Source organism: Tachyglossus aculeatus, chromosome 17 (genome assembly GCF_015852505.1).
Source record: "Tachyglossus aculeatus isolate mTacAcu1 chromosome 17, mTacAcu1.pri, whole genome shotgun sequence".
Lineage (NCBI taxonomy): Eukaryota > Metazoa > Chordata > Mammalia > Monotremata > Tachyglossidae > Tachyglossus > Tachyglossus aculeatus.
Window position 1 is genome coordinate 45277530 of NC_052082.1, and position 14768 is coordinate 45292297.

General features: G+C 43.9%; 1 protein-coding gene across 1 annotated transcript in view; it reads right to left on the reverse strand.

The window, feature by feature from the left end:
* Positions 1-326: 326 nt before the first annotated feature.
* The window catches only part of RPS6KB1 (ribosomal protein S6 kinase B1), a 39047-nt gene continuing 24605 nt past the window's right edge, over positions 327-14768 (reverse strand). Inside the window, exons 8-15 of the mRNA XM_038758872.1 lie at positions 12439-12529; positions 12150-12240; positions 10617-10724; positions 10221-10283; positions 8651-8728; positions 7296-7403; positions 5014-5126; positions 327-4243 (exon numbers count right to left, since the gene is read on the reverse strand). Of these exons, the coding sequence (XP_038614800.1) occupies positions 4006-4243; positions 5014-5126; positions 7296-7403; positions 8651-8728; positions 10221-10283; positions 10617-10724; positions 12150-12240; positions 12439-12529 (890 nt within the window). The 3' untranslated portion in view covers positions 327-4005. The remainder of the gene's footprint in view (positions 4244-5013; positions 5127-7295; positions 7404-8650; positions 8729-10220; positions 10284-10616; positions 10725-12149; positions 12241-12438; positions 12530-14768) is intronic.

Consider the following 14768-nt stretch of genomic DNA (forward strand, 5'->3'; position numbering starts at 1 on the left):
CATTTAATCACTGATATTTGAGTGCTTATTATGTGCAGAGCACTGAACTAAGCACTTTAGAGGTGGACCCATGGGCTGGGCCTTAGCTAACCAAAGTTAAGTGAGCGGTGGAAGGTAATTATTACTAAAATTCCCTAGTGAGCACCTATAGCTTTCTACTATATTGCAGGTTTCTAATTTCTGTTGTGCATAAAACCAAAAATGTACCTTATTAGCCAAGTAGGGCTTATTTGGAGGCCAGCTTTCAATCCTCAACTTGACGGAAAGAGAGCAGGACACTGCTCCTTAGTACAGCAGTAAATAAAAATCACTTCTACTACTTCACGGTCATTCAAATTTGCATTTAATGGCTATTTACATCCATTCAGTCTGAAGTCAAGTATGTTTTAATACAGTAAACTAAGTACAAGATGACGAAAAGCAGAAAGGGTTGGTACCCTCATTATCAGTCCTTTAAGTAAGGCAGCTAAGAGAGTTGGTTTTGATAGATGAATGCAAAGCCAACAGGGTAAAAAAAGAAAACAGAAAAAAATGGAAAATAGAGTATTTATTTGAGGCAATACTTGTGCTGTTAACTGACAAGGGATGATGTTTCTCTGGCAGCAGTGCAGACAGGTCCTAGCCCATAGCAGAGGCCAGTGAAATACTTTTACTAGGCTACTTGGGTTTCTCTTTTTGGAAACGTGGACCGATGCTTAGATTTTACCTCATCACACTGACAAAAAATAAGTTTAACCAACGGTGTGGAGGTTAGGGGTGGTTTTAGGCATCAACTTCCATCGTTCACGCATTAAACCTTTCTTCCGCTATCAATTGCATCTTGCGATTACAGATAAAAGGCAGAAGAGAATCGAAGGACAAATGTGGGTGAGTTATTCTGTCTTCCCTGTTAGATTGCAAATTCCACCCTCCTTTATTCCCACTCAAGCGTGTAGTTGCAACAGGCACTCAAATGCTATTAAAATTCACGGGCTCAGTCTCAGTAGGATTCGGAATATCTTGTGTCACCAGTTCATACCTACGATGAAAAGTTGTGGCATACCAAAAGTGCAACCGACTCCCTAGCGTTATTTTCCATCTCAAAATGTTTTGGAAGAAAGTTGGTAGGCACTCAACCTCATTTTTCAATAGCAAATGCAAAAACAGGCTTATTTTGGAAAACAACTTAAATGCGATTTGGTTCAAATTCAAGATTTAATACTTTACATGGTTAATCACAGCAGGATTTACGAACCCAGGTTTATTCTGTAATGCCATAAATCCTAAAAATCAAATTAGTATCAGGAAACCCAATGATTACATTAATTAAAAAAGCACAGCTTGTACAAAATAAAAAAAAGAAGATTCTATAATTGCTATTAAAGAAAAGTGAAGAAGCTTTTTAAGCTTCTGTACGCTAGTACTTGAAATAACTTTAAGGTAGAACAAAGCTCCTCCTAGAAGTTCATGACTAGTAATATTGACACTAAATATATATATATATATAAACTATGTTTGGATTTTTACAAATAAATATAGGAGAAACCACATTGCATAGTGTGTACTTGCTGTCTGAATGACACCAAGGTGTCACGTGACACATTTTCACAGTTACGGTTGGGGCGTCAGTAATATCCATATTATGGAGCACTGTTACAGAATAAGAACACATGACAGCATGGGAGCTTAAGTCCACTACAGTGGATGTCGAACAGATTATGAATATATATATATATATTTAGTTTAACAATATCTCTGCAGCAGAGTTTTGCAACTCTTGTCATTATTGCCAGCCATACTGGTTCAGGAAGATGAAAGAACTATGGAATTATATTCAATCACAGTGTCAATGTTACCAGAAAATAGAACAGGGACAGTATGGGTATGAAAGTAGCAATGCAACTTGATCTGCTTTGGTGATGTGACGGGATGGAAGTGATCCCTCGGTAGCACAAGCCGCTTGTTTTCAAATCTCGTAGTAGCTGCACATTACAGAACTGGGTTCTCAGTTTGTCCCACAAAGGACAGAGTATGGGAGAGCAGTTTCGGACTTGGATCATTAGTTGAGCAAAGGTAAGTGAGATTTTTTTTTTCTACAAAAACCACAAAACAAGAAGCGCCACACACACAAAAAAAATAGGCTGCTGTAATAAGGGAGAGAAATAGAAAGCTTCGTGCCAAGAAAAACTAGCCGTTTTCCCCCCTTCAGTAGCTGTCGGTAACACAGAACTGAAAATGTTCTTTTCAGATCCGTTTCAGACTTGATAGCACTGTGTTGTGTTGAAGTGGCGGGAGTCGCCTCAAACTGATTAACAATGAAAAAAAAACCAACCTGAAAAAACCTTGCTTGTGTCTGGCTGGATTCAGTGGGTATAAAGAACTTTATGGCTTGGATCCTATGGCTCAAATAGGTTTGGAGAACACAGAACAAAGCAGCATCTATAGAAAAATCCCTAGGAGGGTGAGCATCACAGGTTGAATCTGAAGAGCCGAGGACTGAAGACAGTACAGAATGGCGAGCCAGGAGGTGACAAGATCATCCGTTACACCGGTATGTGCACAACACAGTCATTCGCACGGTTTACCTACTGAAACAGCTTTGCAGCTGCTAACCCTTTCACCAGCTATACTCGTGGAAATCGCTTTCTTTAAGGCAGGAAGTAATTAAGGTAAAGTTACCTGTACTTTCATTCTTTGTACCTGTAAGCCACTTGTACGGATTTTTACGACAATCATCTCAAAAACAATAGTGCCTAATATGTTCAGACGTATGCTAAATTAAGCCGCTAAGAAGTCCTTACTGTGGAAGACGTTCATCAAAAGGCCATCTTAATACTTTTACCGCCCGAAAACGTATACGCCCTCAGCGTGAACCTCGTATGGAGAAGAGCGGGGGGGTAAACATCGCACACGGTAAATGAAAACCACAAAAGTGAGCCACGGAAGCTTCTTACCGGTTGGTCGGCTGCAGCGAGATTACTGGTGTGGTAGGGCTTGGAGGCAGACGGACAGCTACCAGCATCCTCCTCCCAGCCTGGTGGGACCTGTTACGCAGGCCTAGATCTGAATTTAACACTTAAACCGACACAAACACAAGGAAGAAGAGGGGATAAGGTGGTTTTTTTCCCCCCAGGGAAGCAAGGGCCCCGGACAAAGATGAATTACAGACATACGAGTTTTGTCTAGCCTCTGGCTTCCAGTTTAACTCAGCACTGCCAAAGCACTGAGTCGATTCTTTTTCTCCTAGTGTTACAAGTATTTGCGGCTGGGTAGTGGAGTGAGCCCCGATTCCTCCCCCCGCCCCTCGAACGAGCCACAGCTGTAGTTAGCGATGATTCATTTTTCCATTTTATTATTCCAACAAGAGAAGAAACAGAACTAGTTAAGTCTGGCCTTCCGCCCACTGACCGGTAATTCTGCATTTTAAAGTTTGGGGTGCTTTCCATAATGAGCTGAATCAAAAATCTATTTGAAAAATATATATTTATATAAAAAAAATTCATTAGGTTTTGTTTTGCACGTAAAACGTTAATTGTTAAAGGTTCTCTCCTCTTTGATTCCACACTGCCAGAGGGAAACAGTTTGACCAAGCTCGCATGCTAATTTGTCCTCAGGACGCAAGTGTTAATCGGCATTTCGTACTTTTGCCTAGTGAAAGGGCTGACCCTTGTTGACAAACTCATGACTCTGCTGATTCCGGAGCAACATCCTACGCTTAATACTGTCAATTTCAAGCCATCGACATGAAAAATCCTTGAAAGGTGAGGTGTCGCTGGAAACCAGTTAATAGACAGGCGTGCCTAGACTTCCGCAACGCCCTTCTGCTTGGGGTGTTTGGTTTTCTGCACCATTAATTGACTTTTCTTTTACATCCATCTTTTTCTTTCCTTTTCCCAAACTGTCTGTGCAACGATACTGACTCTCTGATACCGTCTTTCTGAACTCTCATTTCAGCTTGTAGGATGCTCACGCTCCGTCTTTTGTTTCTGTCCTTACGGAGTTAAACCTGTCAGCCGCACTTCACTGTCATAGATTCATGCGCAGGTGCTCCGGCCGTTTGGAAAGCAGGGGAAAGGCCTGTTTTTTGTACGGCCCAGAGTTAGGCTGACGGATGGGAAGTGGTGCCGATGCCTCTCCACTCATCGTCACGTCCATCTGTTCTATTCCGCTGGTCTCCATGGGATACTCCACAGGTGGCTGAGTAGTCACTGTGCTGGCGGAAGCACCTCTTCCCCAGAAGTCTCCAGGAGAAAACTTGACAGGGCTTGAAGAAAAAGACAAAACAGCGGAGCAATGAGTGCCAAGGCCTAAATCCATCCTGCAGCTCTTCCTTTCGTTACGGCACCCGGGAAGAGGTGGGGTACGTTTTTCCCGTTGACGTTGATGCGACCCTATCGAAATCCCCCACGTACCAGAGATAGAAAAGACAAGATTTAAGCCATACCTATCGATGAGGTATCCAAAACTACTTGTGTCTCATACTCTCATCTCTTGCAGTACAGAAGACACACAAAGAATACAGCAGGTGGATGTAGTCAAGTACTTTGGCCTGGCTGCTGTAGTTATCATCATCATCAATCGTATTTATTGAGCGCTTACTGTGTGCAGAGCACTGTTCTAAGCGCTTGGGAAGTACAAGTTGGCAACATATAGAGACGGTCCCTACCCAACAGTGGGCTCACAGTCTAAAAGACTGTAGTTCATGCTGAGTGGCAGTGAAGCTGTTAACGTAAGATTTGTATAGAGGAGAAACCTTGAGAGAACAAGTATGGCCTCCAGTGAAAACCTCATAACAAAGCACCACTAGTCACAGGTTATCTTTGCACACTGGAACGTTTATTTTAACAAGGGTTTTGGATTTCGGACACTTGTTCTGTCAAAGTTTCACCTGCAACGTGCAACAGAAGGTTTAGAAGGGATAAGTAAGTAATGGTCAAATCAGTGCTCCCTTAATGATCACAGTCACTTCAGAGGCAACTTTTTTTCCCCCAAAAGGAAACCAGTTTTTGGGCTGGGAAAGAGTTTAGGAAATACCTGACTGGTGTCCTGGGGCTGCCAATGAATCTACGAGGAGATCGAATTTTTGGTTCAAATGAAAACTTCTCTTTCACACTTTCCAGTACGGATGGAGCCACGTATGTAAAACCCTGAAAAGCAAGAGTTTAGTATTATGAAATAGATCTTCGTTATGTAACCGTAGCTAACCACTCTCTCGGACCCCAAACTTCCACCTACGTTGACAGATTGCAAACGTCTGCTAAAACTTCTCCATCTAGCTGGCCAGCCTCGTGACACAGGGCCTGCCCTACAGAGCTTCCCCCAAATCCCAGAGGCAGCTCAATAAGATCTTTTAGTCCTGCAGAGTCCCAAGGTTACAGACCAAAGGAACTGCACCCCAAGTAAGCCCACGGGGACCGGGCTTTTCTCGATTCCAGGGCGGGTTTGTGGCGGGCCCTTGCTGTCCCTTCCTTTTCCTCGGTCCAGACCCGCCATCAGAGGATCCTCACCCTCTGCCTGAGCTGTTGCTCTGTGGTGGTGTAACTCTGAGGCATCCGCACCACCCAAGTGGAGAAAAAAGATGGGCGAGAAGTGGCAGCAGGGGAAATGGCACCATCCCACCCTCCAGCATACGGCTCTGGCCACCTGAATGAGCACAGCCCCACTGGAAGCAGAACCGATTCTATAATCGTGTGGCCGGTGAACAACGGACCACAAAGAACAGTCGAGGTAATGCTCAAGTGACAGGTAACACTTAGGAACCTTTGAATTGCACCAAGCTTTGGTGGCCACCTGGTCTCAGGCCAGAATATAAACCCCGGGAAGCCTGACGCTTTTCAGTGGCAGACCAGTTTCTTTTATACAGAGGGGAAACCGCTAGCCCAGTCACTTCGGAGGCCGAAGTGGCTCTCCGGGCAAGCCAGTTTATCCCAGTGCAACGGAAGCAGGTGAAGGGCTCCCATTTCTGGAACAAAGATGAGGCAAAAGAAATAAAAGGCAAGAGAGCGTTTCAAAGGAACCCAGTTATGAAACGTGTATTTTCATTAAAAATAATTAAGGTCTGAAAGTTTTCCATTTTGGGTAATGGATAGACATCAGAAGCTAAAGAACACTAGTCAGGCAGAAGATTTTGAAGTAACACGTTCAGATGCCCTGAAAAATGGGCCAAGAGGTTATGGACTTAAAGGGTTCTAAAGGAATGACTCAGTGTGGAGTAACTAGCAAAATAAAATGCTATGTCCAGCTATCCCATTTTTCTGGAGTACCTATTCTTTATAGAAACTTCCTCTCAGAAATCAGTCCCCGTAGCCACCACCCCTTTCCCTCTGCAGACATTATCTATTCACACCTGGAACTGAAGAAGGTGTAATCACAGTCTCTTGAAATGCTCCCAGGCTAGGCAGAGGGGCTCAAGGCCCTCAGAAAATGGTCCCTAGCTGCTTTGGAAAGGAGTTTAATTGGGTGGAGTTCTGCCTCTGGAAAATCCTTTTAATTCAGGGGCTTCAGCCTGCCCATTCCAGGTTCGTGAGATGCACCTGCATATGCCAGTATTAATTCCCTGATTTTAACAAGCCAATCACTACTGTTGAGGCCCACTGGATAGATTTGTTATTTAAAGTCATATGGAAGACAGCTCCATAGAGATCATCATCATCAATCGTATTTATTGAGCGCATACTGTGTGCAGAGCACTGGACTGAGCGCTTGGGAAGTACAAGCTGGCAACATAGAGATCCTTACGTGGTTACGAATGAAACAATATCCACTACGTACAAGGTACCAAGGACCATTTGCAAAGTTAAAAAAAAAACTTACAATGAAAAAAGGTAATAGCCTATAGCACTTTAAACATGTCAGGTACATCCCACTGGATTGTCTTAAGGATGAAGACTATGCCTACCTTAATCATGTGGATTCCTGGGTTTCTTTGTATCAAAGGATCGGAAAATCCTTGGTAACTATTCACCCCTATTTTCAGATGAGAGTGGACACAAGACACCGAACAAACGCAGGCCCAAGGACGGGGTAATTTCCCATTTAAACACAGAACCGGTCACTAAGGCAAGTCAGCAGCCCAGCCAGGAAAAGGATATAGCAGTATGGACTCCCATCACCTCCCCTAATTGCCCAGTTGGACTGTTGCCACTTTACTGGTTTAAAAACTATTTTTCTGGGCACAAAATGAATGAAACTAGTTTTCCAAGAATTTCTGGAGCCGGGTATAGCCCGTGAACTACCCCCAAACTGGCTTTTCTTGTTATGGGACACTTCCTAACCATCTATCGCCCACACCCCTCCCAACACCTTCCCCGACGTACCAGAAAGACCTGGTTGGCACTTTCGCTGAGAGTTGAGTCATCTGGGCTGTCAACAGGTGTTTGACGTGTAAACTTTGAATCAAACTGGCTCACATCTTCCTCGGATTGCTTTGTGAAAACAAAATGATTCAGGATTCATATTACGCAGGAACCGAAAGCCCTCATTCAAGAGCTCTTTGGATAAAGGGCATTCCTTGTGTTTAGGCTGCTGTAAATTACAAGTGATGTTGTGTTCACGCCACGTGTTAAAGAGACCCTTAAGAATAAATGCCAAGGGATGCCAAGAATCGGGATCTAAGAGGAACACAGAATTAAACTTTCATGCCGTTACTATTTGGCTTAAAATGATTCTGGACATATGCCATTTCCTTTAGAATCTTGAAGGTAAAAACCTCTTCTTGGCATAAGATTTTACTCTCACCTACTGAAGGTCTTAAAAGCTCATATGCTTCCCTCCGATTCAGGACGAGGCTTCACACAAAACCAAACAGTGTGTTTTCCAAGAAATGGATAATTCAGCCTCAGGATTCTTTTCCGAGGTTGATACATTTGAAGAGGCATTATACCCATGGCACTTGCACCTTCAGAATTTCCAAGCAGCCTGATAAATTACGGCTCAGCCTGGAGTATACTTGAAATAATTGCATTTATTTAGAGAACTCCAGGCTAGATTCCTCTGTGGGCTGGCTGTTCCAACCAACCAACCTCTTAGGAAAATGTTCAAGTTTATTCCCAGAATGTTACAGAGCCATTTGGCCTAGGTCGCTACTTTCCCCCATCTGGATGGAAAATCTAGGTGACAGGATTGAAAGCAGGTCAATTTCCCTTCCATCTGAACACAGTTGCCAGTTGTGAAAAGCTGCTCCTCTAAGTCCGTACTAGAGCTGGCAAGAAATGGAGTGAGAATGTTGCTCATCCTTCATAATACTCCACACATCTCTCGTAAAGAGAAAAGGTCAATGACAATGAGACATAGCAATTGGGACTAATTCACTCGACTGTGTTCCCCATTACTCGTGACTTAGAAGACAAGTCCTCTCATTCTTTTGTGAACTGGGCTTTAAATGTGAAAAATAAGTAAACGAAAGAGCTTTGAATAGCCTGAACTTGATACTCAGATTCTGTGTGGAGCAGTCGGCTATCTAAATGCAGCACGTACTGCAGGTACCAGTTTCCCAAAAGGAATATATCAATCAAATTTCCAAGGGGAGGAGAAAGGAGTCCGGAAACTGATAGGATACCTAGGAATGGAGAACTATTGAAAATTCTTAAAAAAAACACACTGCAAATTTGAACAGGTTACCCTAAAATCTTTTACCCCTCCCCGAGAGAGACACGCTTTTGTGCATACATACCAACAGAGGTTTAAAGGGAGGCTCCACCTTCCGAGCCAACAGTTCTTCCCAGTTAATGTGTCTGAAGAAAGGATGAGCCTAGGACCAACACCAAATAAGAAAAAATGAACTGGAATACACATCTCTGGTCTGATATAATTAACTGGGTAGTCCAAAGTCACGTGAACACCTGGACCAGCCAGGTAAGGGAGACCTAAGTAACCTTAACCCAGGTCTTTTCTTTGAGAATCAGAAGAAAAATTCATAATAATAATGATAGCATTTATTAAGCACTGGGGAGGTTACATGGTGATCAGGTTGTCCCACGGGGGGCTCACAGCCTTAACCCCCATTTTACAGATGAGGGAACCATAAGCAAGGATGAGTGTGCGCCCAGGTCTTTTCTATGATAGAAAACACTTTAGACCACAGGTCTGACTGAGTAAAGGAGAGCAAGGGAGCCACGTCAGCTCACCAACATCACTAGAATGACAGGGCACTGATGTTCGCATCCTGCCAAACCACTCGAAAAGACCAAGAAGCTTAAGCCACTCTAGGTTAATTTGTCCAAGGCCTCACAGTCATCAGCAAAGCAAGCTTGCTGATTCCATGTCTTGAGGAGACAGAATTTAACTGAATAATCCTACTGCCACTAGTAGCAAAAGTGCTTACTCTGTGCCAAGCACTATACGACGTGCTGGGGTAGATACGGAGAGTCACATCAGACAGGGTGCCTGTCCCACATGGGGGAGGGAGAACAGGTACTGAATTCCCATTTTGCATAATGAGGAAACATGGGGGCACAGAGAAGGGAAGTTACTTGCCCAAGGTCACACAGCAGACAAGTGGCAGAGCCAGTATTGGCACCCGGTTCTTCTGACTCCCTAGTCTGGACTTTATCCACTGAGGTTCTCCCTAATTCTTCATTTTCCCAACCTATTCATTCTCCTTTGTGCATCACCTTTGCCACTTGGATCTGTATCCCTTAAGCACCTTGATATCCACTCCACCCCAAGCCCCATAGCACTTGTATACATGTCATACTCTACTGCTTCTTTACACTCTTAATATCTGTCTTCCCTACTAGACTTTATGCTCCTTGAGGGCAGGGATCGTGTCTACCAACTCTATTAAACTCTCCCACATACTTAGTACAGCACCCTGTAGATTTACACTCTTAATATCTGTCTTCCCTACTAGACTTTATGCTCCTTGAGGGCAGGGATCGTGTCTACCAACTCTATTAAATTTAAACTCTCCCAACGTACTTAGTACAGCACCCTGTAGACTTACGTGCTATAATAAATAAATAATAATATTATTATTTAAATTATTACTTTATTTAAATAATAAATAAATACCACTGACGGATCAACGGACATCACTGAATGGTTTTTACCAAAAGTTTTTTTGGAAAATAAAGTAGAGAACTCTCAAACTTTCAGACTTTTCCTCGGACTCAATAGCCACTAGACCTCTCTAAGGGATTTCCTCCCTAATACTATCAGGATAGAAGCGTTTGGGTAAAACATGCGCTGTCTTTTAGAGGAAGCAGATTTGTTGGTGGGAGCCCCCCAAATTCCAAGCCTACCTGAACTTCTCCAGCGTCCCCAGGGCCAGCTCCAAGTCGGGAAGCAGCATTCCTTTTTAGCAGCTTTGGGAAGGAAGTAGCAAATGATCAAAAGCAAACGGACCCTTCTGAAGAAAGCTTGTTGAAAGTCATTAATAAAATGGCGTGTCCTCTCTGACTTGAGTAGCTGCACAATTAATCTTTCCAAGAGGTTTCTTTGGAGAGAGGGCAAGTGGCTGAGCAAATCCATCTGGATTTGCCTTTCAAGGAAAGCAGCCCTGTCCCCGTAAGGGTTTCATTCTTCAAGGTGAAAATTAAGCCTCGGGAAAGAAAGCGGACCAATACTTAAATTATCACTGACGGTGACGCTGCTCTTACTGTGTGCACGACTGCATGTATATCTGAAAGAAAACCTACCTTTTTAAGCAGATCTCGAGCTTCTTGTGTGAGGTAGGGAGGCAAATTGAGTTTACATTTGAGTATTTTGTCAATTGTCTTCTTCCTGTTCTCCCCAGTGAATGGGGGCTGGAAAGTAAAAGGAGAAGAATGAGAAAAAAAAATCGAACCAGGGAAGAACATCGTTAGTGGGCTCTCAGGCAGCATCATCAGGCAGTCGCGCTTCTCAGATGAGAGGGGTATCTAAAAATAACGATCCCCTCCTTATATTTTGCTCCTTCTCCGAGCTGTAGTTTATTTTAATGCCTGTCTCCCCTGCTAGACTGCAAGCTCCGAGAGGGCAGGTCTACCAGGTCTACTGTGCTCTCCCAAGCACTATCTATCTCGTCTATCTTGCCACCGACCTCTCACCACATCCTGCCTCTGGCCTGGAACACCTTCCCTCTTCATATCCGACAGATGATCCCTCTTCCCACCTTCATGGGGCCTTCCCCAACCAGGACCTCATTTCCTCTTCTACGTCACGCTCGCACTTGGAATTGCACCCTTTCTTCACCCCTCCCTCAGCCCGACAGTACTTACATAATAATAATGCCGGTATTTGTTAAGCGCTTACTATGTGCAAAGCACTGCTCTAAGCGCTGGGGAGGTTACAAGGTGATCAGCTTTTCCCACGGCGGGGGGGGGGGGGGTCCACAGTTTTAATCCCCATTTTCCAGATGAGGTAACTGAGGCCCAGAGAAGTGAAGTGACTTGCCCAAAGTCCCACAGCTGACAATTGGCGGAGCCGGGATTTGAACCCCTGACCTCTGACTCCAAAGCCCGTGCTCTTTCCACTGAGCCACGCTGCTTCCCCTTATATCCGTAATTTATTTATTTATATTAATACCTGTCTCCCACTCTAGGCCGTAAACTCATTGTGGGCAGGGAACATGTCTACCAAGTCTGGTATACCATACTCTCACAAGCGCTTAGTACAGCGTTCGACACACAGTAAGAGCTCAGTAAATCCCACTGACTGATTACAGAACTCAGGGATGACTTTGAGATGAAAAACGGGGCCACGGAGTTGAATAAAGTAAGGCCAAACAACGAAATGCCACGTCAGCTTCTTCTGACCCATTCATGGCCAAGGAGTCCTCGTGGTTGTGCTTTGCTAGCTACGGGGTCATCATCATCATCATCATCAATCGTATTTATTGAGCGCTTACTGTGTGCAGAGCACTGGACTAAGCGCTTGTGAAGTACAAATTGGCAACATATAGAGACAGTCCCTACCCAACAGTGGGCTCACAGTCTAAAAGGGGGAGACGGAGAACAAAACCAAACATACTAACAAAATAAAATAAATAGAATAGATATGTACAAGTAAAATAAATAAATAGAGTAATAAATATGTACAAACATATATACAGGTGCTGCGCGGAAGGGAAGGAGGTAAGATGGGGGGGGATGGAGAAGGGGACAAGGGGGAGAAGAAGGAAGGGAGGGGGAGAGGAAGGAAGGGATTACGGGATGTAATGAAATGCATGCAGTTTTTAACTGTGCACCTACTGCTCCAGTCAGCATGTCATACATTAATGCCCCCAAACTCCACCAGTCCACAGCACGGTTATGGCCACTTCTCATCAAGATTTCAGGGGCCCTGCACGAAAAGAAAAAAAAAAAGTGCATGAGGAATGTGCCAGGACACACAGTCCAAGATCAATTTAATGACTTTTTTTTTATAAAAACCCATACTATACAAGATTCCTCTAAAACACAGCACACTCGAACCACCGATTAAAACAAGGTTTGGCAGTCAACCTGGATGACAGCAAAATTTCCTGAACAAGCAGCTTACATGTATTCTATTGTTCCGCAGAACGTGTGCGTGACTGTTCCGTCGTGAATAGATTCTTTGCATAGTCCAAAGTCTGTCAATTTTACATGACCTGAAATGAAAAACTTCAGCTTGGTTACTCGGCCAACTCCAAATACCACACTGGCATGGTTGTACTTAGACATCACCTACACAAAACAATCTGTTTATTCCCAAACTCAGTATTTCTGCCTACGTTCTCCTTGAAGGGGCAAAACAAACAAAAAACCCCACCCCGTTGTTTCTGCTTTAATGGAATACTTGAGTTCTTGGGAAAATTGAACTGTAGTAACCATTGAGTCACTGGAAATTAATAAGCTAGAAGATAGATGGTTTGAAGGCCCCACCATGACCCGCATTTTCCGATACACACTTCTATGCTATTGTTACGTCCATCACCGCTACAATGCTCCTTTTAGACTGTGAGCCCACTGTTGGGTAGGGATTGTCTCTATATGTTGCCAATTTGTACTTCCCAAGCGCTTAGTACAGTGCTCTGCACACAGTAAGCGCTCAATAAATACGATTGATGATGAATGCTCTGTACCTTCCCTTACTCGGTTGTTTTACCGTCAAAACTGCAAAAACACAAAGAAACGCAAACTACCGTATAGTACGGGAAGGCAGAGGCGGGGAAGTGCAGCAGCACCTCGCCTCGACCTACACGACGTACGATGTGGACACTATAATTCTGTCTCTGTCTCCCCCTTTTAGACTGTGAGCCCACTGTTGGGTAGGGACTGTCTCTATGTGTTGCCAATTTGTACTTCCCAAGCGCTTAGTACAGTGCTCTGCACATAGTAAGCGCTCAATAAATACGATTGATTGATATAATTCCAGGAGACTCACGCTTTGGGAAGAACGTTACCTAATTTTTCTACTGCGCTATATCCAAATTGGGTAAGGAAACTTCTTTTGACCGTATTGCAAATTTAACTCGGGTTTGAGTATGTCCATTCATTCGTAAGACTGAAGCATCCAATCATTTATTAATAGGCTGCTTTGAATACTAATATATCCTAAAATGGAGAGGGTGAGTGGATCCCTCAGAGACAGCAGCTTTGCAGCATCCTGGATTCTTATACCTGCCCTGTTGGGCAGCCTCCTAATCGGTAATATGGGGGAGGAGGAAAGGGGGAAGAGTTTTTCTGTAGCGGGCTTGAGGGACAGGTTTAATGGTAAATAACCACGAAAACAAAATAAGAATTGGCATTCACCAACTCTGACGATTTTAATCAGGCACCCAAGCCGCGCTCTGTTGATCTTACATTAAAAGGGAAGAATGATTTCAGAAATGGCAGAGAGAGCTGCTAAGGATCACCGCAGTACAACCTAAAGCGAGTGTGGCGATCGGTGCAGAGGAGTGAAATTATTCCCCCCCCATCTTACCTCCTTCCCTTCCCCACAGCACCTGTATATATGTTTGTACATATTTATTACTCTATTTATTTATTTTATTTGTACATATCTATTCTATTTATTTTGTTAGTATGTTTGGTTTTGTTCTCTGTCTCCCCCTTCTAGACTGTGAGCCCACCGTTGGGTAGGGACCGTCTCTGTATGTTGCCAATTTGTACTTCCCAAGCGCTTAGGACAGTGCTCTGCACATAGTAAGCGCTCAATAAATACGATTGATGATGATGATGATTCTGCAGTTTGCGGCAGGCAATCCAGGACTCTAGAAAAAGTGACGAATGAATTAGAAGCCGTCCACAAATAAAGGGAAGCAGCGTGGCTCGTGGAAAGAGCCCGGGCTTTGGAGCCAGAGGCCATGGGTTCGGATCCCGGCTCCGCCAACTGTCAGCGGTGTGACTGTGGGCAAATCACTTCACTTCCCTGTGCCTCAGTTACCCCATCTGGAAAATGGGGATTAAGACTGTGAGCCCCCCGTGGGACAACCTGATCACCTTATAACCTCCCCAGCGCTTAGAACAGTGCTTTGCACATAGTAAGCGCTTAATGCCATTATTAAAGAGGCTGTTCCATCTTGGCCTTTGTTCTACCAATTGGGCCATTAAAATCTCTGGCGTGTATATTAAAGACTTTTTGTGTTTCTATAAACAGAGTCAGAAAAGGTAATACCTTTTAAGGACACAGGATATAATCAGTGCCATAGCTGGACTGACAACGGACACTTAGCCCTGTATTCTGTCTCCGACTGTGGCAACGTGATGATTAGAAATGGGTGACGGCTGCCCTCCTTGACATTCCTCCTAATATTTAAGTCCCATAATAATAATGATAATAATAATAATAATAATAATAATGGCATTTGTTAAGCGCTATGTGCAAAGAACTGTTCTAAGTGCTGT